Below are 23,156 nucleotides of genomic sequence, written 5' to 3'. Positions count from 1 at the left end.
CGAACCCGGACGGACAAAAAAAAAATCCGAAAAAGTACAGCCCGCTAACAGCCCGCAACGTTAAACGGACAGGCTGGTTTTTTTTGTTTTCAGCCCGTCCCAGCCAACCCGTTAAACACCCATACTTTTCGGTCATCTCTCTTGCATTTATTTACAGTAATACCATCATATACCATTTATTGCTATTTAATACTATTCGCTTTGTATTTGTGCCGTTAAATATTGTTTGTTGTTACATATTAACTGTTGTTCCTACAAGCCATAGGTCGTTTTGTCACCGTACGCGTTGAATAATCTTTTGGATATTAATAATGGTTAAGATTAACCTTATTTCATTAGAAAATCATAATTGTTTGAACCTAGGTCTAAATTTTGGATCAAACAATAACAATTTTGTAGCAAAAATTTCATTAGATTCTTTAACGGTATCAGTCTATGAATATTGTTCACAGAACATGATGTTAACTAGATTAGAATCCATAGTATCCCATGATAGGTGTAGCTAATTGTAAAGGTTACGCCATTGAGAAACACCCAGACTCGTAAAAGTGACAGCCTAGTTTCCTTGAATGCACCATGAAAATAAATGGATGATAGATGTAGAAGGATAGGGCTGAAAAGAGAGAGGCAATTACAAGTAGTTATATTCTCCGCAAGTACCTCTTCCTTTTTATTCCGATCTTGTTACCAATTTCATTGTATAATTGGTAATTTTTTCTCAATGCAGAGTAGTTAGTTATATTTTCCCTTTAATACTCCACATATAGCTATAGAAATCTCATAGCATATTTAATGCAATAAGTTTCAATTTTTTTTTCTTTTAACTTTGTATCCGAACAAATTACATCATCTAAACTGAAATAAACATATCAGTCCCATTGTTAAGTCCTAACTTCAACTCGCAGATTATCAAGGATAATCAAGGGACACCAATTTTGCACAGATATTAAATATTGGATAAATAAAGTCGTGAATTCAATTGAGTTGTAGTACCTGCTTCTTCTGAAGCTGTACATGCCGATAACATGAAACACAATTATTACAATGTGGGGTCGTTTGGTTTGAATATAGGTTATGCTAGGATAAGTTATGCTGATATAAGTTATATTGGGATTAGTTATGCTGAGATTAATTTTTATCCATTGTTTGGTATGTTGTATTAAAAATGACATTTGCATAATTTCTTAGAAGAAGGTATAAGTTATCCCGTCACTAATTACCTCACCCCCTATAAGGTATAAGTTATCCCAGTATTAATTTTAATCTCGAGATAACTTATCCCAGGTTTGCTAACCAAACAAAGTATTAAGATGGTATTAAATTTTTATCACAACATTATTTGTACTTATATACCTCATACGAAACAGACCCCTGACATTTTAAATAAAGTATCTTAAATTTCGTCCTAAGAAAAAAGAAAATACAAAAGAAAGACAATTATTACAAATCAACCACCTGTGACCTGTCTTTTGCTCCTTTTTCTGCCTCTCTCTCTCCCCTCCAGTTTTTCTCCTTCGCTTCAATCGTCATGGCAAGCCTATGGCGAGCGGCGATGGGCGCAGCCCAATCAAACGACGATTACGACGGCGTAGAGTTCTGGTCGAATCCTGAACGCGCAGGCTGGCTCACAAAACAAGGGGAGTACATAAAGACGTGGCGTCGCAGGTGGTTCGTGTTGAAACAGGGGAAGCTGTTCTGGTTCAAGGAAGCTAATGTCACGCGCGGATCGCGACCGCGTGGGGTGATTCCGGTAGCTAATTGCCTCACTGTTAAGGGCGCCGAAGATGTTCTCAATAAGCAGTTTGCCTTTGAGCTTTCCAGTCGCACGGATACCATGTATTTTATCGCTGATTCAGAGAAGGAGAAGGAGGATTGGATCAATTCGATCGGACGGTCCATAGTGCAGCACTCTCGGTCTGTCACTGATGACGAGATTCTCGACTACGATAGCCGGAAATAGATTTCACGGCTCCTAATTAGGTATCTATATATTTATTTTTATATGAGAAAACTATTTTCTCTATTTTGACCATGTCCAGTGTGCATAGAAAGATGTAATTACTCTGTGAGGCTGCTGGAGTTTATATTCTGGTTTATGATGATATAAATGTAGGCTGTGACTACGCTTGTTGGAATTATCATATGAATGTCTGAAATCATCATAGAATTAGCGCTGTATTGCATTGTTCAAGTGAACTTGGGATCCATATGCTGTTCGATGAAGGTGTGTGTTACTCTCTTCTTGTTTCATCCTCATCGTCACCTGAGCAATTTTCTTTTCCTGGAAGATCTTTTATCTAGCTCCATCTCTAGTCAATACCAAAAACTTACTTCCTTATAAAAGAAAACAAAATGTTGAACATATAATTGACTACAGTGGTTATGATCCTTCAGATTGTTGCTAGACATGGCCATATGTTTGACTCGTTTAATGGAATTGTAAGTAGTACTTCTTTGGATGAACTATTCTATAGGGTGGATAGAAGCTTTTTGAATAAATAGAGATCTAGCCATCTAGGTCGTTGGCTAGATTAGATGGCGGGGGTCAGAGGCAGCTAAGTACGTACCAAGCTACGCAGTATACTTTAGTGTAGACTTTGGTTAAACTGAAACCAACGAAGGAAATCAGGAGCTAGTCCAACCAAGTAATGTAATTAGCAGATCATGGTTTCCAGAAAAGAAAATAATGTGTGAAACAGGACCAGAAAGCTGCATGCTGTGGATGCTTAACTGATTTCTAGTTGGATGAAACTAATTTGACTGAGATTGTTGAAGGGATTGTGCGGCTTAATGTTTATCATTTTCGCTCATTTAAATCTAGTATTTTCTATTTATTTTTCCCCCCCTGCAGTGGCAACACTGTTGGTTGTCGCCCAATGTTTATGCTCATTGCTCACTAGAATTACCCGAAGTGTCCTGTTGACATTCTGCTGCAACTTTGAGTATTTCCATCAATCGGTTATCTCTACAGGTCTGACTTCTAAAGATGGTTTATCATATGTCTTCCCTAGCTTAAATTTGATATGAAAACCTACATTTTCTCCAACCAAAACATTGGCCTAATTCTGCGGTGAAAAATGAATTCTCAGTCTTAGCGTCTTACAAGCGATTCTTACATTTTTATGCTCATCCTTTTTGTGCAAGTACTGGGATGTTACGCTCTATTGACTCCCTATCAAGCCTACAAATGCTCGACAAATTACAATAAAATACTTAACAGTACTCAAGGGACCGAAAAGAGCTATGAAAATGTTGAGCAGTTGCAGTTGAAAACTAATGTTGAAGAGGGGTAATTGTTAGCTTCTACAAGTGAACTTCAATTTCTTCTACCTCCTCCCTCTAGTGTAGGCCTTACCTTATACCTCCATGTTTCATGACTGACAATACCTGATTAAAAAAAACAGCAGGCACTATATAATGGAGAAACAATGTCTTCATGCATCGTTACTAGTCAAGAATGGCTCTGCGACCAAGTAAGGCAGTCTGATAGAAAGCTCGACCATTACATAAGTTGCCATTGTAATATCAGTAAGATACACTAGAGGATTCTGTTTAGAAAATTGCCACCTTACTATTGCGTCAATGGATCCAAAACAAAGAAAGATATGCTATACCTACCCCCTTATCAATTTATTGGTGATATGCAAACCTAAGTGATAATCTGACGGGAACTAAATAAACTTCAAGATGAATAGCAGCTGCACTAATACAAAGCAGCCATATCTCACTTAAAATCCTAATGCAACACACACCTTTATCCTTTTTCTGAAATCCCCAATGGCCAACAAAGAACATCTTGCCTGAATGGTTCTACTCATCTTCATCTTTAGCCATTGTTTGCCATCAAACTGTCAATGGTTCAACCTCAATTCATCCAGTTGATTATTTACTTTACCGGTTTACCCCCTTCATATTTCAAAATTTTGAGATGGTTACTTGCCTATAATCTTTTCGTCTTAATACTTCTGTGTTGTTTCTCCATCATACATATTTTAACAGAAGATAAAGGCATGCAAGCAGCCTAGAGAAATGGCGACATAAACTTAGAATAAACTAGGAACCTCAATTTATAATTTTCGAACTGACATAAATAAACAAAATGTAGTATATCACAAAGCTACATAGAACTGAAAAATTTAATTGCACAGCAACATGCTCAAACCAGAAAACAAGGACTCAGATCATTCATTAATCTCAATTTTAATGACCTGGCCATCATCAAATGGATCTCTCTTTGGAGCTGCTGGAGGCGCCACAACCCTTGGTGGTCCTCTTCCCTTCTTCTTGTTCCTTGGCCTTGCCTACACCATTTCATAAGCATTAGGCACACACATAAAAAAAATCTAGTACTCTCAACTTAGACTCGGCACGAAATTTAAGAAAAAAAAAACACTTTTGAAATTTGTGTTCTTACAAGGTTAAGGGATAAAAGTTTTGTGGAGCCACATGACATTTGCATTATAAAAGTTTCTCATTAAGGCTAAAATAAAGAGTTTAAAGTTGAATTATTTTCAATCATAAAAATGTGTCGTTCTTTTTTTGAACGTACTAATAAGGAAAGTGTGTCAAATATAAATTAAAATTAAGAAGTGAGAGGCTTAGTACAACAATAACACTAACAAATCCAGTGTAATCCCAGATAGTGGGGTCTGAGATAGACAGGGGCGAACCTAGCGTATTACCGACGGGTTCAATTGAACTCATAACTTTTGACAAGGAAAATTTTTTTAAACTTGCAAAAATAGTAGATATGAACTCATAGCTTTACAAATATAATGAGTTTAATACTATTTAAATCCGGGATCCGCCGGGTAGAGTGTACGCATCTACCTTGTGAAGTGAGAGGTTAGTCTAGATTAAAAATCATAGTAAGAAGAACTTACATTCCCAAAGGAGTGATTGAAGCGCTTGCCTTTGGCAGTCTTTTTGTCCCCTCTCCCGCAGTAAACTACAATCAAAAGTATGAGAAAGAAATTTAAAAAAAAATAAAATAACACTGGATGTTAAGTAGAGTTGTGCAATTGTTAGCTTTAAATAAGATTGTTTAGATAATTGGTCATACTCAGTGGGAGGTTGGAGGAATTGGCAGAAAAAGATGAAGGCGTTGCGGCAACTGAGACAGTTCCGGCGATGGAGTGAGAGCGGGAAAAGGATAAATTAGGAGAGATGGGAACCATGGATTTAGAGGCCATAGGGAACGAGCCAATTAACAACGACGCCATAGCAGCAATGGTAGGAGATAGGAATGAGCTTGTGGCCGGTTTAGCAGCTGTGTGTTTCCAGATAATGTCTTCTTATACGCCGTCGTTTCCACTGAAAGTTCCTCTTCAGGTTATTATATTTACTAGTTTTAAGATGGAAATTGCGTCACTTAATAAAAGAATTGTATACAATAAATATAAATTATGTATAATAGAAAAACGTCCAAATAAATGCAATATGTATTTAAATGAAAAATAAGTTTAATTATATTTTAGCGCAATAGAATCTAAAATTATTGAATATTTAAAAGAATATCCGAAAAAAGAACCTCGGATACAATTAGTGTCATTTTTTTTGTCTTGCGCTTTCATACGATTAGTACATTGATACAACATGATTTTCGAACATTTATCAATGTACTACTTTGATTAATCTATTTTAAATAAGACTCTTATTTGAAAATCAGATTTTCTTAAATCGTTACTTGGCACACGTTCGATTGTCAATTCTATTTCAGTTGTTATTGCGAGTAGTCCTGAAATCAACTGTACACAAGTATTTTAGTACCAACAAGGCAGTACGATCGTAAAAGTCAATCAAAATATTTAAAATTCTATTCAAAAGAAAATTCAATAAAAATACTTGAATGCGTAATAAAAATTGAACAGAGTAGGTAAATTTATCTCCTAATGCATTGGCACTACAATATATAATACGTAGTTTAGATGGGTTAAACAACCCCCTATCATACTGCAAGTATGTCCATTATCTCCGTATAATTTATTTTCAACTTTTCTTAATAGTACAAAACAAAGGTTTATTATCAAATGATTTAACTTTGTCAACTTTTTCAGTAACCACAAGTTTTATGCCTTTAAGGTTATACAACAAAAGTGACGACTATGACGTTATATTCTTGATGAGCTCTTCATCATGGGAATTTCAAACAATTAATAACATTACACGAATAGTATAAATATTAAAGAAAGGTAAAACAATTAAATTATCCTAAAGTAAATTGAAGTAAGTTGCTATTTCAGAAAATTTCAATCTCTAAAGGTCAAAGATTGGAAAAGAAACTCGTAGCTGAACTTTAACAAAGACATATAACTTTTAAAACGTAATAAATTTGTACACCACACCTTATAATTTTATGATGAAAAATCTAAAACAGTACCATAGTGTTCTATAATGACTATTTTATGAGATAAGGAGAATTGTTTAATTGAACTGACGAAATCGTTAAAATTTTGGGACGCCACTTGTTAATGTTTATTCTTTATAAGTAACACAATTTTTAGATCATATAATATCTATAATAAAATCGATCAAAATAGGTAATAAAACAAATTCTTGAAAAATATGAGCAACTTGAGCTGGTACAATAATTAGCAGTTTTAATTATAAAACATAAGGCAAAATAATCTTGAATAAATAAGATCTTGAATTGATATCATGAGTTAGAATCTCTAACCATTCTTTTTGGTTACGGAATGCAATGATCTAAAGTCTAAACAACTTGTATAAAATCTATAAATAAGTCATTAAACTGATAATTATATATGAAAAATTGTAAACAAAAAATACAAAACTAACAACTTTTCAACTTGTATTGTCTGTCAAGAATACATGAACCATAATTATTAGTACTTAACTTCCAAATCAAACTAAAGATTAAAAGTTTACCTCAAGTACAAACAATTTTTGCCTCTAGAGCCGTTGTTAATATCGTATCCAAATCCACGAAATTTTAAGAACTTCTTCCAATGATCAATTGTAGGATACCTACAATAATTAAAATTAAAATAAAAGTTGTTAACGAAATAAAGCTACATACAATAATTAAAACAAAAATCAAGTTGTTATCAAAGATCTGTAGCATAAGAAAATTTTGACAAAGAATCCTAAATGCAAAGTGAATACTAAACCTAAACGAAAAAAAGACATAACTAAGTAAATATTTATTGGTAAAAGAATTCTAAACTAAAAGTGAAACCTAAACCTAAATAGATAAAAAGCCGTATGCAACAAAAACGGAAATAAACCGCAATTTTTAGTTTTATTCCATAGGAAAATTTATTAGAGTTTATAATTACATTTTTATCCAAAATAATAAATAGAATTTTAGTTGGTGTAAAAGTCCTAAATATTAGGAGGATAAGTAAAATGATAATTTTATTCAATATAAAATCTATTTTTAAAGGATAAAAAAGGCAAACGACATTTCGTTATGGACCTTCGTGTTTTTAATATAGTATAGATATATACCGGAAATAACAAAGTTTTTCAAAAAATTAATTACGTATCATTTTTTTCAACATAAAATACACTTATGAACATTAAAATATATTAATATTTTATGTTACATTTTCGTATTTTTATTATAGTGTATACATTACATTAACTATATTTCTTTTCTATTATACAGAAGTGCAAGTTTTTCGACATGTCTGCTTCACATCAATAGATTTCAGATTGAGGCTATATTAGACTTTCCAAGTATCTACTTTTACGTGTCTTTTATTGTACAGTTGGAACAGCCACGTAGTAGACCACGTTTCTGTTTCTCTTTGTATTTTTGATTCTTTGGTCGTTCTTCAATTTCTTCTACTCTTTCTTCAGAAACTGGTAAACCACTACTAATTTTGATCATCTGTGTCTGAATAATAGGAGCATCGATTGGACCTTTCCCCCTATCGTCTTTCCCTTTCACTAATGTTAGAACCCGCGGTGCGCTAATAATATAACAGAATATTAATCTTATAAAATTATGATATAATAATAAAATATTATTTTAATAAATATTATTTGTTATTTTATTATTTAATATAGTGTACATAAATATAACAAAATTTATACAAAATCAAAAGATACACATTATATAGTCATCTAGTCATCAAATAAATTGTATGTTCCTTATTTATTCTTTATTACTATTAAATTAGCAAGTACTTAGTACTATATGTACATTTACTAATATAACTTTTTATTAACTTGTCAATTGACTTAATTGATACTACTTTTCTTTTAATATAATATAGATATATATTTTTTTTACTGTGAAAAATTTACCAATATTTTTAATAATTCTTAATTTGTGTTATATATATAGTATACTTATCTTATGTATAATATCCTAATAGTATCTTTATATTTTTGTATTTGTCACTGTGAAATTATGAGTTCAATTTATTAACTAAAATTTCCTACATGAGAAATATTAATTTATATATATATATATATATATATATATATATATATATATATATATATATATATATATATATATATATATATATATATATTGTTACGCTATCGCTTGAAATTTTTGTTTTTTAGTATTTTTCCTTTATGACTATTTGTTTATTATTATTTTAGTTATGTGCATATGTACGACTTTTCTCATCATAATTATAATTATAAGTCTTATATTTTATATTTTCCAACAAATATATATATATATATATATATATATATATATATATATATTTGTTGGAAAATATAAAATATATATTGTTCCTTGCTTATCTAATTGTATTATCCATTATTTAATACTATTAAATTGACATATTAATTTTTAATAAATTACCAATTTAGTATAATACAATGAATATAATTTTGTTCCAATTGGACTGTAGTGCATGAAATCCACAAAGCAGATTTATGAGTAATCATAAATGGGAGGTATAAATCGGGTATAATTGCTTTATATGCTATCTTTTACATCGTATAAAGTATGATTATCAACGTGCTTCCGTGATGACTACTTTCAACATTTGTTTTTCTTTGTGTGCAAATTAAAAGTACTAAGCAGAACTTAGAGCAAAATAACTACTCTTAGGTGTACAAATATCAAATGCTTATATGTAATATATCCGAAAAGATTTTACAACAAACAAGGTCAGTCTTCGACTTTTGGATAATCAAAGAGCAAGTTTGCAATACTAGTGAAACAATCTAAAAGGTTCGACTGACTATTATTTTTTGGTTTAATTACCAGTGAAAGGTGTTTTAATTTGCTACTGTTTTGGGATGCTTTGGAGCTACTTTTTATGCTGTTACTGGATGCAGTTGAAGCCACTTTTGCTGCTTCTTCTTGGATTTTATTACAGACACCTTTACTATTATTCTGGATGCGGGTGAAGCTACTTTTGTTGTTAACATACAATGTCCTCTTATCTATAAAAACTTACGTGTCTTTCACAGAATAATAATAGCCACCGACTGCATTACATATTTGATCTTCTCATCGTCGCCCAAAATTTCCTTTCAGCTTTGTCCTCCCCTCTAGCTTTCTCTGTTCAATTATCTTCTCCGCTGGGTCTCGCGGTTTTCAGTTAGTGTTATTTCTCTGCTATTTGCTTTTACTTGTTCTTGGTTTCCATTGTTTGTTGATCTGGATTTTTCTGCTTGTTTTATCCTTTGTTTGTTCTGTGTTTGGTCTTCTGTTTCTTCTACGTTACCGGCATTCAATTTTTCTTTAAATTTATGTATTCAAGAAGCCAAGCACCTCAGTACCGTGCCATAAAGTAACATTGATAGCGGCATGCAATTCCAATATTTTGATTCGTTGTGCGTTTGTACATTTTTGGGTCCTTTCAATTTAATATGTAATATTTTTTTTGATAATTGTTGAATCCAAATCTGTTCTTTTTGGTCTTTCTTCATGTTGTCTTTGTGGGCTCTTCGCATACATGTTATTATTTGTTCAAATGCCTGAAATGGAGTTATATGCAGAAGTACAGACACTTTGCGTCACTATTTACTCAATTTCGGTTCCTCACTCATTTTTTTGCTAAGGTTGACTTTCGAACTCTATTCCACAATTTGTTATCATTGAAAAGAGCAAAAGGAACCTTCTTAAAAATGAATGAGATTATGGAGGAACCTTACAGAGTTGAACATGTTTTCTTTGTATTTCTGTTTTGCTAGCCTTTAAGTGCCATACCAATATATCTTGGCCTTCTTTCTTTCCCAATAGTTCACGTCGATGACTCAAATTATATAAGATATAGCACTGGAATTTAGACCGTCTTCATCAAAGAAACAGATCCTCTTTCTTGAACATTGCATGTCTATCTAATGCATATTTTTATTCTTTCAGTTATTGGATGATAGGTAACACCTCTAATGTGCTTCGGTTGCCTGAAGTATCAAGATAGGTAACATTCTTATCCATTGCTTCTCATGAATCTGTAATTTTCGGAGCATTTGTTACTATCTTTTTTGTTTATCTTCTGTATAAGTTTCTTCTGTACAGTTAATACATTTTATTACAAAATCAATATATCTGTTCGACAAAGCGCATTTTGGATTCTTTGATCCTTCTTTCATTCTTTAGAGTTCTTTTTTTTCTTAAAGGTAACATGGAACAAACCGGTAGAAGCATACTGACAATGTGGGAACTAGGAGTCGGAACTTATTAAGCATTTCGCACATACCATGTCACTAATGACACATTAGTAATATGTGATGCAAGTGTTAGTCGGTTGAGATACCTAAGGATGATACTGGTCAAGTTTGAAGTAGTATCTGAGTTGAGACTGGACAACGAGATTCGTATTCCCTGTGAATGAAATAGACAATATACAGAACTTGTAGGAATTTTATTGTGAAATATGTAGTCTTCCAACCATTTATTTGGTCTTCTCTTTAGGAGCAAGACACAAGGCTAGTGAAATATGGCAAAGGGTGATTGATAGATGTGAAAAATAGTATTTATCTTTGAGGGGCAGAGTGGTGTTGATTAATACATGGTATTTTGGATGCAATGCCTACTTATGTGATGTCACTCTTCCCAATGCCTATAAAGGTTGCAAATAAGTTGGACGAAATGAGAAGCGATTTTTTATGGCAAAGAAACAAAGAGAAGAGGTAATACATCTAATAAAGTGAGACAATGTCATATTGGACAAGAAGATGGGAGGTTTAGAAAGAGTTTACTCATGAAGTGGTTATGGAGATATCATGTGGGAGAAGAGGCAGGATAATTTATTCTTAAAACATCATGGTGAAGAAAACTTCACTGTTAAATCCTGTTACAAGGCCCTGACGCTAAGAAATACACAACTGAGGAAGTGGCCATAGAAAAAGATTTTAAAAACAAGTAATCCCTACAAGGTCTAACATTTTCTAAAGTTTGCATCCTAGGAGGTTTGTCATTTGCAAAGGAAAATATACAATATGTGTAAGAGGTGTTACTTAGTGAAAAGGGAAGTGAAGAAAATAACAACATATTCCTTCAATGTGAAGTGGCTGCAGAATTATGGAACATATTCCTGAAATATTTAGTGTGAATAGTCAATGCCAAAATCAAGAAAGAGTTCATAGAAAGATGGTATTAACCTGATCTGAGCAAACAACAAAAGGAGGTATGGACAACGATCCCGGCTTGAATTTGGTGGACCATACAAGGGAAACTGGAGAGAAAAATGTTAGGCGTTGTAAAAACAAAGTAGAGTTAGTCAGTATGATTATATACAAGTGTATAGCATTGTTGTCTTTCTGGTGCAAGAACGATTATACTAAGGATTCTATTAATATGCTAGATTTTATTAGCAAGCTTCAAAATTAGAAAAGAATGTGGTTACTTTTGTTTGTAATATCACAACACCTACTTAGTGCTGTTATTTAATAAAATTAGTTTTACTGTTTAGATATGGTTCTTTTAATACTCCATCCGTTTCAATTTATGTGAACTCATTTGACTGAGCACGGAGTTTAAGAAAAGAGAGAAGACTTTTAAACTTGTGATGTAAAATGAGGCACATATATTTTATGTGGTTATAAATCATTGTATAAAGATAAATTATATCCAAATAGGGAAAGAGATCTTTTTTTTTTATACTAACTAAAAAGGAAATAGTTTCACGGAAAATAGTATATTGTTTGATATCTTTTTTTTGTCTGTTTCAGTTGGTGCTCTCTTTTTCTGTTGACCAGTCCTTCCGGAGCAGTCTTTCTTGGTTACTGAGAGGTACAATTTCGCTTTCTTTAAAAGTTTATCTGAGGATATTTCAGACTTTTCACTATCCTTAATGCAAAGTGGCTTTAACCCTGCAACTGAGTAGACACGTATTGGCCATTTTCTTGCTGTTTGTTCGTCGTCTTTTTCCGTCTTCCATAGTATTTCATCTTCCTCTGTTCTGGTTTGCTGATTTATGCATTTCAATTTACAGAAATATTGCATGCCCATAGGGCTATGCTAATGTTCTTGGGCTTTGAATCCAGAACTGTTAGAGCGGACGGGTCTCTTTCAGTTGGTATCTTTCGTTTATGTGTTGTTGCTCGACTCGGTTAACATATGATGCTACCCTTAGCTATTGATGTTATTGAAGTCGTATGCTTAAGCTTTTGCTAATTTAGGAGATCTAAATTATCTCTGTTTTTTAAATGGTTTCTCTGCCACAGTGATTTATTTTTCTGTTCTTCGTTTTGGTCTTCTTATTGCCTTTTTTTCCCTTCTATATGGTTTCTGTATCTTGGTTTTTAATTCTTTGGTCGTGATTATATTTTGATGTCGTAGTAATAGTAAAATTTGTAAATTGACTGACTTTTATTGGTGAAATGAACGGTATAAACTTTTCTGTTGTTCAATCACAGTCGCTGACTCTTTAATAAAAATATTAGAAGTAAACATTGGGACTAATTTGATACTTGGTTTTTGGTTTTATAGGTTTTTATCTGTGTGGGTAACCGGTTTATGTATGTTCGGGTTTGTAATTTTATTGACCAACTTTAAGCCTTCGATCTTTTTTTCTATTTGAGGTAGCAGGCGTTTTTCTGTGATTGCTTCTAGAGCATAGTGAAAATGCAAATTAGTTCAAATTGTAATCCTCAGACATGATTTCCTTGACTATAATAGTGATTATCATTTCATTAGTTGACTTCGTTTTACAAACTTTTCATTAACTCATTAATTAGTGGACCTCCAGGCTCTAGGATAGATGCATGATCAGCGGAGGGAACTGCAGGGACATTTTTTCATCTCATTTTTGGTTATGTGTAAACAGAAAATCTTAGATGTCAGAGATTGTTAGTGTTAGATAATAAAGTCTTACCTAAGAATTTAGAAATTGCTATTTAGTTGTTCAAATTACCAGATTAGCGAATGAATTACTTTCGCTAATTAGAATTTGGCAACCGAAATTTTACTGAAATATAGTAACCAACTTTAAATATATAGTCGTGTTAAGGACATTTTCAAGTAAACACAATGTTCTGTAAGTGTTAAATGGACATTTTCAAGTAAACATCAGTGGAATGTGATTCTTTATGCTCTGATCCATACTGATTTGAACCTCTGCTCCATACTTATTTAGATCGAAACATCTTTGACATCAAACTTATCCAGACAATTTTGATTATCTGGACATATGTTCACTATCTATGAAGCATATATAAGTCATAGTCTAGGTAGTAGGATTTTACATATTTATCTTTTCATTTTTGTATTATAATCAAGCTAAAGATTTCAACTATCCATGTTGCTATGCCTACAGGTTTTCTTGGTTAGTTTTCTGACTTATTAAGAAGAATATAAATTAAGTCTGGTTAAAGAAAAAACAAGAAAGAAAGAGCATAAATTAAGTATTGAAACTCAGAAATTAAAGTAGAGTTGGGAGTCTGCTTGGTTCCCATTAGATTACTTTTGTGATTGTAAGAGCTTTTTGAGGTCAGTATCTTCAATAGGTTGATGTTTGCAATAGAGGGGATTTAAATATCGTGAAAAACACACGTATGATTTCTTAATAGGTCAGGTTTGTCGTCTACCCGAAAAAAGAATATATGAATGTTAAAGAAAGGAACATACTATTCTTGCATAGAAGTTTACAAGTTTTAACGACTGATTGCATAAAAGACTTGTTATGAGTGCTGTATTGGCTCGTTATATACAGAAAAAAAAAAACCTTTAATAGAAAGAAAAAAAACTAGATACAACTAATGCAAAATCTTTCCATGAAACAGTTTAAATAATTCGCCGTGTATATCCTTATTTTGTGACAACAAATACGAATTTGACTAGAGATGATTTATTAGTCCTGTGTTAGTTATTGTTCTTCGTATCATTTTGCATGGTAACCATGAAGCAGATTACAAAAACAATATCTTGACTTGGATTAGTGTGATTGACCTTTTTTTTTCTATCGCCCAAAGATATTTAAAAAGAATTACTTTGTTTGGGTTAATTTCATATACTGGTTACCTAATTTGAGCTTATTGTATCAAGGTCATAAATTAATTTTTCTGTTTATATATCACAAAAATTTAGTATGTAGAAAAATGTTAAATTTGGTTCCAAAAATACTAAGTAGGTTGCTATTTCATCAATTCACCGTACATATTATCCATATTGCATCACTTAAAAAATAAAAATATTATTTTCTGACGCACTACCTGGTGTATAACCTCAGCAGTATCTTCCATCGGAACCCCAAATCATCAACTAATATGTTCTTGCCCGTTTGGACATAAAATTTTTTTACTTTTTTCGAATTTTTTTACTTTTTTTTCGAAATTAGTGTTTGTCCATGAAATTTTCAAATTTAAGTTGAAGATGAATTTTGGAATTTTTCAAAAATTTGAAAAACCTTTTCAAAATTCACTCAAATCACTCACAAAATTCCAAAAACAACTCAAAATAATATTTATATCCAAACACAACTCTAATTTTCAAATATCATTTTCACTTGAAAATTTTTTCACTTTTTTTTTTTTTTTAATTTTACAATTCTTTATGTCCAAACGCCCACGAAAGACATGGGGTGTTAGGTCGGATCAAGAATATATTTTTTTGTTTTTTAAGTGTTACCACGTGAATACTATGCAAAGTGAGAGTTTGATGGGTCATCTCAAATCCAACTTGTTGGGTCAAATCAACAGAAGGATCATAGCTCAACCCGATTAAACTTGGACAAACTACTAAGAAATAAGTTGATTTAAATCAGCCACAACGAATTATTTGACTAACTTTTCACCCTAATATTGTTAACACACAAACAAATTTTGGATCCTCTTTATAAAACATTCTTTTCATTTCCCCAAGTGTCAATTTTGTTGAAGCGACACTCGAGATTTATTAATTTAATAACAAGCATCCTAACCATATTGAAAGGAATAGACTTTCAGTAAGTACTCTCCAACTTGGTTAGGAAAATCTCGTCTCCCACGAAATTTGGCACCTATTACTTTCATCTTAGATTGTTCGAAAAAGGATTAAATTTGCCTCTGTATCATTTGAAATTGCTTCTGTTATATTTTCTGTCAATTCACGCCCTCCTTGTTAACAAATCATTTTGTATTTGACATTAACTAAGCTTCAGCATGAAATGGATGGACTTTATCTGTCCAAATTCTTCAAGGAAAAATGTACAAATTTACCCATCATCTCCTGACTATGATTTAAAATTAGCCGCACGTTGGAGTTCTATTAGAGATTAAGAGCAAAAACGAGTTTGTCTCCTAAATTATTATTATAATTATTAAACCAATAAATTAAACGGCAAAGTCCAAATATACCCCTTTACTTTCGAAAATGGTCTAAGAATATCCCTCGTTATACTATTGGGTTATCTATACCCCTGCAATCATACTTTAGGTTCAAATATGCCCCTCATTTAAACGGAGGGACACGTGTCATTATCATGTTGGTCAATTCTAAATATCTTCTAATTAATTAAAAAGACCTATTACCTATACCCGAAAAATAATATATTTTTTTTGTAAAAACTGAAAAAAACTGAAATTATTTTTACTAAAAACTGAAAAAAAACGAAAATATTTTTTTCCAGTTTTTACAAAGAAACTGCTTTAGAAATAACTGAAAAATATTTTCTAAAACAATATTTTTGTAAAAACTGGAAAAAAAAAAGCTGAAAATTAATTTTCTAAAGCAATTTTTTTTGTAAAAACTGGAAATAACTGAAATATTTTTTACTAAAAACTGAAAAAAAACGAAAATATTTTTTTTTTCAGTTTTTACAAAAAAACTGCTTTAAAAAAAGCTGAAAATATTTTCTAAAACAATATTTTTATAAAAACTGAAAAAAGAAAACTAAAAAGCAATATTATAAAGCAATATTTTTGTAAAAACTGAAAAAACAAATATTTTCTTTTTTTTTTTATTTTTTTAGTTAAAAATATTTCAGTTTTTCCAGTTTATAATTGCTTTAGAAAATTGATTTTCAGCTTTTTTTTTCTAATTTTTACAAAAATATTGTTTTAGAAAATATTTTTCAGTTATTTCTAAAGCAGTTTTTTTGTAAAAACTGAAAAAAAAATATTTTCGTTTTTTTCAGTTTTTAGTAAAAATAATTTCAGTTTTTTTCAGTTTTTACAAAAAAAATATTATTTTTCGGGTATGGGTAATGGGTCTTTTTAATTAATTAGGAGATATTTAGAATAGACCAACAAGACGATGATACGTGTCTCTCCGTTTAAATGAGGGGTATATTTGAACCCAAAGTATAACTGTAGGGGTATAAATAACCCAACAGTATAACGAGGAGTATTCTTAGACCATTTTCGAAAGTATAGAAATATATTTGGTCATTTGCCGTAAATTAAAAGAGGACAAAATTACTCAATTCTGAATAGTACAAGCACATTTGATCCATTTCCCTAGATTTTTTATATCCAAATACAAAGTTAAAAGAGACTGTACCCTCTTCTAGTTCTCTATTCAGATAATATAATATGGATAAGCTACGGGGATGTCCTGCCAACGAAACATTTTAACGAGGTAATGGTTATGGTTATCGACAGTCACTATAATAATTCACATGATCACATCCAAATATTGCTTTATCCAGTAATTATAAATGGGATTCCCCAAATTACAAGTCATTACTTCTTAACAAAACTGAAAAAGAAAAATGACTGAAACTTTGAATTAAGACGCATATCCAGAATTTAAAGGAGATGAGGTTTGGGTGCCAAATTTTGGAAGTATCTTACAAAAATCTATCCTGTTAACTATTATTAATACTTATTTGTCACCTATAATGGCACTTTGAGCAAATGGAAGAGAATGTGTAATTTATAAAAGCAGAAGACGTGGCAACTCTTTTTCTTTTTGTTCATCTTTTTCCTTCTATTTTTTTTCGTTTTCTCTGTTATATCCAAATTATATTATAATGATCTGAAATGGCTATAGATCGATTTTATATAAAATAACGAATATTCTAGTTGTACGCTCTTTCTCTACATTTTTTTTAATCGTATCTTTACTTCTCTAGATCAACAATTTTTATCACATTTATCTCTTCACGTTTTACCTATTGAGCGGTAGTAAGTGTCCCGACCACGATTTTCAAAAAAATAAAAATTTATCTTTTCACTTTTTCAAAAAACAAAAATTTACTCGGGAGACAGGAAGGGTAAGAAGGGATTGGGTATTTTGGTAGATAGGGAACTCCGAGAGTCAGTGGTTGATCTCGTCCAAGTTCACACCTCAATTCGAGGTTATGAAAATGGTCGATGCAATAATAATACCCAACAAGAGTCGGGGTCGAATTCCACAGAGAGCTATATGTATGGGAGTTAGTAGTATATATTGTAGCGCGTGAGTTTGTATATCTAAATTTGCACTTCCACAAAATTGGGTTGTTTTAAAGTTTAAATTAAACTATGATTGCAATTTACGAAATAAAACTAGGAAATTATTTTTGTTGTTTTTCAAATATTATAAAAAGACCTAGGGCTATGACCTTCACCTAGGTGTTTGCCTAATGGGATATAAATTTTAAAACTTGTTTTATTGGTCAGGGTGTATTATAGCTATCAACACTCAATTACTCACTCAATACCTCTCGGTCAGAGAGTGATTTTGCCCAATTTGGCTTTCTCAAGTCCAAATGGGTATTGAACAAAACGGTTGATAAAAAGTTCAAGTCGGGTTGTTACTATCTCTAGGTTCAACCCTTTAATTGGGATTGTCAATCTCTCAATTGACTCAATTTCTTGTTAGCCAAGTTTTCCTAGACTAAGTCTCTCTTTCTCAAGTATAGACCAAGTCAAATAGGCATGAACTAATATTTGCAACCATTAATTCCACAAATAAAAATGAGAACAAGGCTAAATAATAAACACCCAACCATAAACAAGTATTAAATTAAACACCCATTAAATTTACACACTAGGGTTGGATTACAACCCTAGTGAAAATCTAACTACTCATGCTTGAAATGGAAGAAAAAGAAGAAGAAATGATAATTAAACTCATATTGCTAATTAAAATGATAAAATCTATGTTCAAATAGCTCAAAATATGAAAAACTACTAAAAAGAGTAAAAGGAAACGGCTACTGTAGCAGCTGATGTCAAAAGTTAACCTAAAAATGTGAAACTTGTCTATTTATACAGGGCTGGAAATTTCAGATAAAAATGCCCTTTCGGATATTCTGCGGCCGCACAATTCCATGTGCGGTCCGCACTTTTCTTCAGCTTGACAGGATTGAAAAACTGCGGCCGCATAATTCTGAAACGCGGTCGTAATGCAGTCCTTCTACGGTTCGCAGAATTGTGACTGCGGCCGCACCTTGCTCTTCTACGGTCCGCATAATTGTATCTGCGGCCGCATATCTCTTCTTCTGCGGCCGCACAATTATTGTGCGGTCCGCACTTCTGGGAGACTTGGAATGCATCTTCTTTGAACTTTGCTTCTGGCTCAGCTTTTGCGACCGCACAATTCATGTGCGGACCGCACTTTGCACCAATCTCTGATGAAATTTCCTTTATAATCTGCGGTCGCAGATGAAATTCTGCGGTCCGCACTTCTGAGTTTCTGTGCCTTTTATATCTTTAAGTTCAGATTACTCCTTTTTGAGTTGGATTTCATCTCGGGAGTTCATCTTCCAATATTCCTGCAATTAAGCACATTTCATTAGTTTTCGGAAACACAATTAAACGCTTTTGGATTAAAACGAAAGCTAAAAGGCACTAATAAATAGTCAAAATCTCCACTTATCAGTGATAGAGGTTAGGCGGGTGAATAATAGATTAATGATTATTAAGCTAGTAGTCTGAGGGATCACCCTAAATATCATTAGCGCTTACGCGACCAAGTAGACTTGGATGAGGAGGTTAAGAGGCGCTTCTGGGAGGGGTTGGATGCGGTGGTGCGTGGTATATTCTGCCTACAGAGAAGTTATTTATATGAGGGGATTTAAATGGACATATTTGGTTGTCTGCTGGTGGGTATGACAAGGTGCATGGCGGCTTCGGTTTTGGGGATAGGAACAAAGGAAGTATTTCATTGTTGGATTTCGCTAGAGCTTTTGAGTTGGTGATGGCGAACTCTAGTTTTCCAAAGAGGGAGGAGCATGTGATTACTTTCTGAAGTACGGTGGATAAGAACCAGATTGATTAACTTCTCCTCAGGAGGAGCGATCGAGGGTTGTGCGAGGATTGCAAAGTTATCCCGAGCGAGACCCTAACATCACAACATAGGCTCTTGGTGATGAACGTCGGTATCATGATAAAAAGTAATAGTAGGTTTGTACATGGTCAACCGAAGATCAAGTGGGGAGCCTTAACGAAGGATAAAGCTCAGGATTTGGAGGGGAGGTTAGGCTTTGGGAGCCTAAAGGAGTAGTGGAGACGCTAGCGATATGTGGACAATGACGGCAAATTGTATAAGAAAGGCGGCGAGAGAGGTGTTAGGGGTCTCGAAGGGTTACCCAGGTAGGCACCGAGGCAACTGGTGATGGAATGACGTGATAGGCCAAACGTTTGCTCTCTTTAACCTATTATTTGCTCTCTTTTACTTGCGTATGAAATATGCTTGCTTGCAGGAATTGTTAAAAATGAGCTAAAGGAATCAAAATCAACTCACAAAGGAGTTGAAAGTTGAACAAAAACCAAGGCTGGGCAAAGAGGTCTGAAGTGCGGACCACACAAATATTGTGCGGCCGCGAAAGCCATGATGCGACCGTAATCATAATTATGCGGTTCGCAAGAAGGAGATTCAGAGAGTGTGATTTTGGGCTAAATGATGAGCGTGGACCGCACCAAAAATGTGCGGCCGCGAAAGTCTATGTGCGGCCGCAATTGAAATTACGCGGACCGCGATGACTGAGATTCAGAGAGCTGACAACTTGAGCAAAAGAGAGAAGTGTGGACCGCACCAGAATTGTGCGGTCGCGGAAGTTCCTTGTGCGGCCGCGATCGAAATTATGCAGTCCGCAAGATGAAGAATCAGAGAGTTGATTTCAAGACAAACTCAATCAAGTACGGACCGCATCACTTTTATACGGCCGCATAATCTGGAGCGCGGCCGCACTTAGAATTATGCGGTCCGTAAAAGTTTAGCTCAACCCAGATCCAAAAGAGAAGAACGCGCACCGCATCAGAATTATGCAGCGTGAAATCAAGAGTGCGGCCGCACTCAGAATTACGCGGTAGCACAACCTCCGTAGGGGTATTTTTGTCAGATATTTTCAGCTTAGTATAAATAGAAGTTTTTGTCATTTTTAAGTGATGTTATGTTTTGTATGAGCACCTGAGACGACTGACTTTTCTGTTTTCGAAAATTTTGTACTAGATTCACTTCTTAACATTAGATTTTCATTCCATAAATTAATATTATGAATTTTATCTTCATTTCATCTTTAATTTCTGTTATTTCCATGAGTAGCTAAACCCATAGCTAGGGTTGTGACTCAACCCTGGTATGGGTATTTAGTAGGTATTTGATTTTAGGGCTTGAATGTGAATGGGTTAGTGATATTTAGCCTAGTTCTTGCTAGAACTCAAGAATTAATGGTTGCAAACATTGATTCATGCCTTTATGACTTAGTCTCTACTTGAGAAAGAGGAACTAAGTCTAGGAAAACTAGGTTAACAAGGAATTGGGGTGAACTCAAGAAATTGATAGCCCCAATTAAAGGGTTAAACCTAGAGATAGTAATACCCAACTTGAACTAATATCACTTGATTTGCATGAATACCTATTTGGACTTGAGAAAGCCAAATTTGTCAAAGTCACTCAAACTACCAAGAGGTATAGAGTGAGTACCCTGGTGTGATAGCTATATTACAATTCCAACTAATCAAGCTTGCCCTAGATTTTGCTACCCGTTAGATATCCACCTAGGTAGAAGTCACTACCCTAGTCTCTTTAAACATTTGAAAAACAACAACAAAAATATTGTCCTTAGTTTCAATTATCGCAATATTTAGAGTAAAGTTAGAAGTAGAAATCAAATCCAAACTTGTGCAAGTGTAATTAGATTCAAAACTCGCATCGAGCTTAGATATGAACCTGATTCCAAACATTAACTCCTTGTGGATTCGATCCCGACCTAGTTGGGTTAAAACTGCATCGACCACCCTCGCTACTCAATAGTAGTGTAGGCTTGGACTCAATCAATTTTTGGCGTCGTTGCCGGGGAGTTAAATGGATTTATCTATATATCTAGGTATTTGTGTGTTTTGTCTTTCTTTCCTTCCGAGTCACTAATTTTGTTTGTGAATTGCTTTTAGGTACAAAATGGCCCTTAACAACGAGCCCCTCAGAAATTTACCATTGGAGGAGGAGGTAGATGATGATCAAGTGGACGAGGTTCATCCTGAGCCTCAAGTAAACATGCGAGGCCGACCGCCTCAAGATAATGTCCCAAACCCTCCCCCACTTCCACCAAGAGCAGCGCACCGGGTGTTCCAAATGAGAGCTATGCAAGTGCAATCGTTCCGCCCCGGATTAGGGCGGACAACTTCCAAATTACCAACGTGATTCTTACACTGCTTGAGCAGCGGGGTTTCTTCACCGGAGCTCCACACCAAAATTCCTACAAGCATCTCAAGGGTTTTGTCGATACTTGTTGGGGAGCAAGAAAACAAATGTCACCGAGGATGCACTGCTGTTAAGGCTGTCTCCCTTTTCTCTACGGGGAAAGGCTTTGGACTGGTTAGAGAGATTGCCCAATCATTCCATCCACACTTGGGATGAGTTGGCCAAGAAGTTCATTGCAAAATTCTTCTCTCCGGGGCACATGGCTACTCTAAGGGATGAAATTTTAGCTTTCAAGCAAGAGCCCAATGATCCATTGCACGAGATTTGGGAAAGATATCGCACCATGGTCAAAGAATGCCCGAACAATGATATGGCCGAGGCCTTGATTCAACGGACCTTCTATAGGGGGATCATGTGATGACCCAAAATGTCATCTTTAAATTTAATAATTAATTTTGTATTCTAAGACCTCGAAAAGTACTATTTATCATTCCTCGACTTGCGTACACAGTCCGTAAAATTTTTCGGAAAGTTTTCAGGTGAACAATGAATTAAAATGTGAATTAGAGCTTTAAAACTCTACTGAGTAGATTTTGGTCAACATTTTGATAAAACGGACTCGGATAAGTGTTTTGACAGTTCCGATAGGTCCGTATCATGATTTGGGACTTAGGCGTATGCCCGAAATCAAATTCCGAGGTCCCTAGCCCGAGATATGGAATTTTGATAAAAAAATTAAAAGTTTAAGTTCAAAGAGTGACCGGAGTCAAATTATGTTCAAACGACCCCGGAATAGATTTTTGATGATTCCAACAGCTTCGTATGGTGATTTTGGACTTAGGAGCATGATCAGAATTTTATTTGGAAGTCCGTAGTGGAATTAGGTTTGAAATGCCAAAAGTTAAAATTTTGGGAAGTTTGACCGGGGGGTTGACTTTTTGATATCGAGGTCGAAATCCGATTCTGGAAATTTAAATAGGTCTGTTATTTCATTTATGACTTGTGTGAAAAATTTGAAGTCATTCCGAATTGATTTGATGTGTTTCGGCACAAGACATAGAATTTGAAAGTTCAAAGTTCATAGATTTTAATTTGAAGTGCGATTCATCGTTTTGATATTGTTTGGTGTGGTTTGAAGCCTCGACTAAGTTCCTATTGTATTTTGAGATATGTTGGAATAATTGATTAAGGTCCCGAGGGTCTCGGGTGGATTTCGGAAGGT

General features: G+C 33.7%; 2 protein-coding genes and 1 long non-coding RNA gene across 7 annotated transcripts; 2 read left to right on the top strand and 1 right to left on the bottom strand.

Annotated features, from left to right (window-relative positions):
- Nucleotides 1-1,442: 1,442 nt before the first annotated feature.
- On the top strand, nucleotides 1,443-4,140 carry LOC104098306 (pleckstrin homology domain-containing protein 1). 3 transcript variants are annotated; one of them, XR_011414734.1, is made up of 3 exons: nucleotides 1,443-1,980; nucleotides 3,145-3,289; nucleotides 3,405-4,140. XR_011414734.1 is itself a non-coding variant. In XM_033656727.2 (2 exons), exon 1 carries the CDS (start codon nucleotides 1,529-1,531, stop codon nucleotides 1,958-1,960), a length of 432 nt encoding a protein of 143 aa, XP_033512618.1. In that variant the 5' UTR covers nucleotides 1,443-1,528; the 3' UTR covers nucleotides 1,961-1,980; nucleotides 3,405-4,140. The 3 variants fall into 3 exon arrangements, 2 of the variants coding, with proteins under 2 accessions (XP_033512618.1, XP_033512617.1); XM_033656727.2 differs by lacking the exon at nucleotides 3,145-3,289; XM_033656726.2 differs by lacking the exons at nucleotides 3,145-3,289; nucleotides 3,405-4,140 and adding an exon at nucleotides 2,114-2,223.
- Nucleotides 4,044-5,341, bottom strand: LOC104098300 (small ribosomal subunit protein bTHXc). The gene is made up of 3 exons (XM_009604999.4): nucleotides 5,063-5,341; nucleotides 4,884-4,948; nucleotides 4,044-4,301 (listed from the first exon to the last, which is right to left on the bottom strand). Exons 1-3 carry the CDS (start codon nucleotides 5,220-5,222, stop codon nucleotides 4,182-4,184), a joined length of 345 nt encoding a protein of 114 aa, XP_009603294.1. The 5' UTR covers nucleotides 5,223-5,341; the 3' UTR covers nucleotides 4,044-4,181.
- Nucleotides 5,342-8,819: 3,478 nt separating this feature from the next.
- On the top strand, nucleotides 8,820-12,798 carry LOC104098291 (uncharacterized). Of its 3 annotated transcripts, none has more exons than XR_686725.3 (4): nucleotides 8,820-8,886; nucleotides 10,307-10,364; nucleotides 12,118-12,178; nucleotides 12,381-12,798. It is a non-coding gene; the product is annotated as an uncharacterized lncRNA (long non-coding RNA). The 3 variants fall into 3 exon arrangements; XR_001969617.3 differs by having other exon boundaries at nucleotides 8,833-8,897; XR_011414733.1 differs by lacking the exon at nucleotides 8,820-8,886 and adding an exon at nucleotides 8,938-10,002.
- Nucleotides 12,799-23,156: the final 10,358 nt, after the last annotated feature.

The sequence above is a fragment of the Nicotiana tomentosiformis genome, chromosome 3 (genome assembly GCF_000390325.3).
Source record: "Nicotiana tomentosiformis chromosome 3, ASM39032v3, whole genome shotgun sequence".
NCBI classification, from domain to species: domain Eukaryota; kingdom Viridiplantae; phylum Streptophyta; class Magnoliopsida; order Solanales; family Solanaceae; genus Nicotiana; species Nicotiana tomentosiformis.
This window is presented reverse-complemented; position numbering and strand designations above follow the sequence as displayed.

What these genes read in the sequence shown, in the direction of transcription:
- LOC104098306 (XM_033656727.2), top strand. Translation starts at nt 1,529, where the DNA reads ATGGCAAGCCTATGGCGAGCGGCGATGGGCGCAGCCCAATCAAACGAC.
- LOC104098300 (XM_009604999.4), bottom strand. Translation starts at nt 5,222, where the DNA reads ATGGCGTCGTTGTTAATTGGCTCGTTCCCTATGGCCTCTAAATCCATG. An exon ending in TTCCTCCAACCTCCCACTGA is followed by an intron (nt 4,949 to 5,062) that starts GTATGACCAATT and finishes TTTTGATTGTAG; the next exon opens with TTTACTGCGGGAGAGGGGAC. An exon ending in TCAATCACTCCTTTGGGAAT is followed by an intron (nt 4,302 to 4,883) that starts GTAAGTTCTTCT and finishes GAAATGGTGTAG; the next exon opens with GCAAGGCCAAGGAACAAGAA.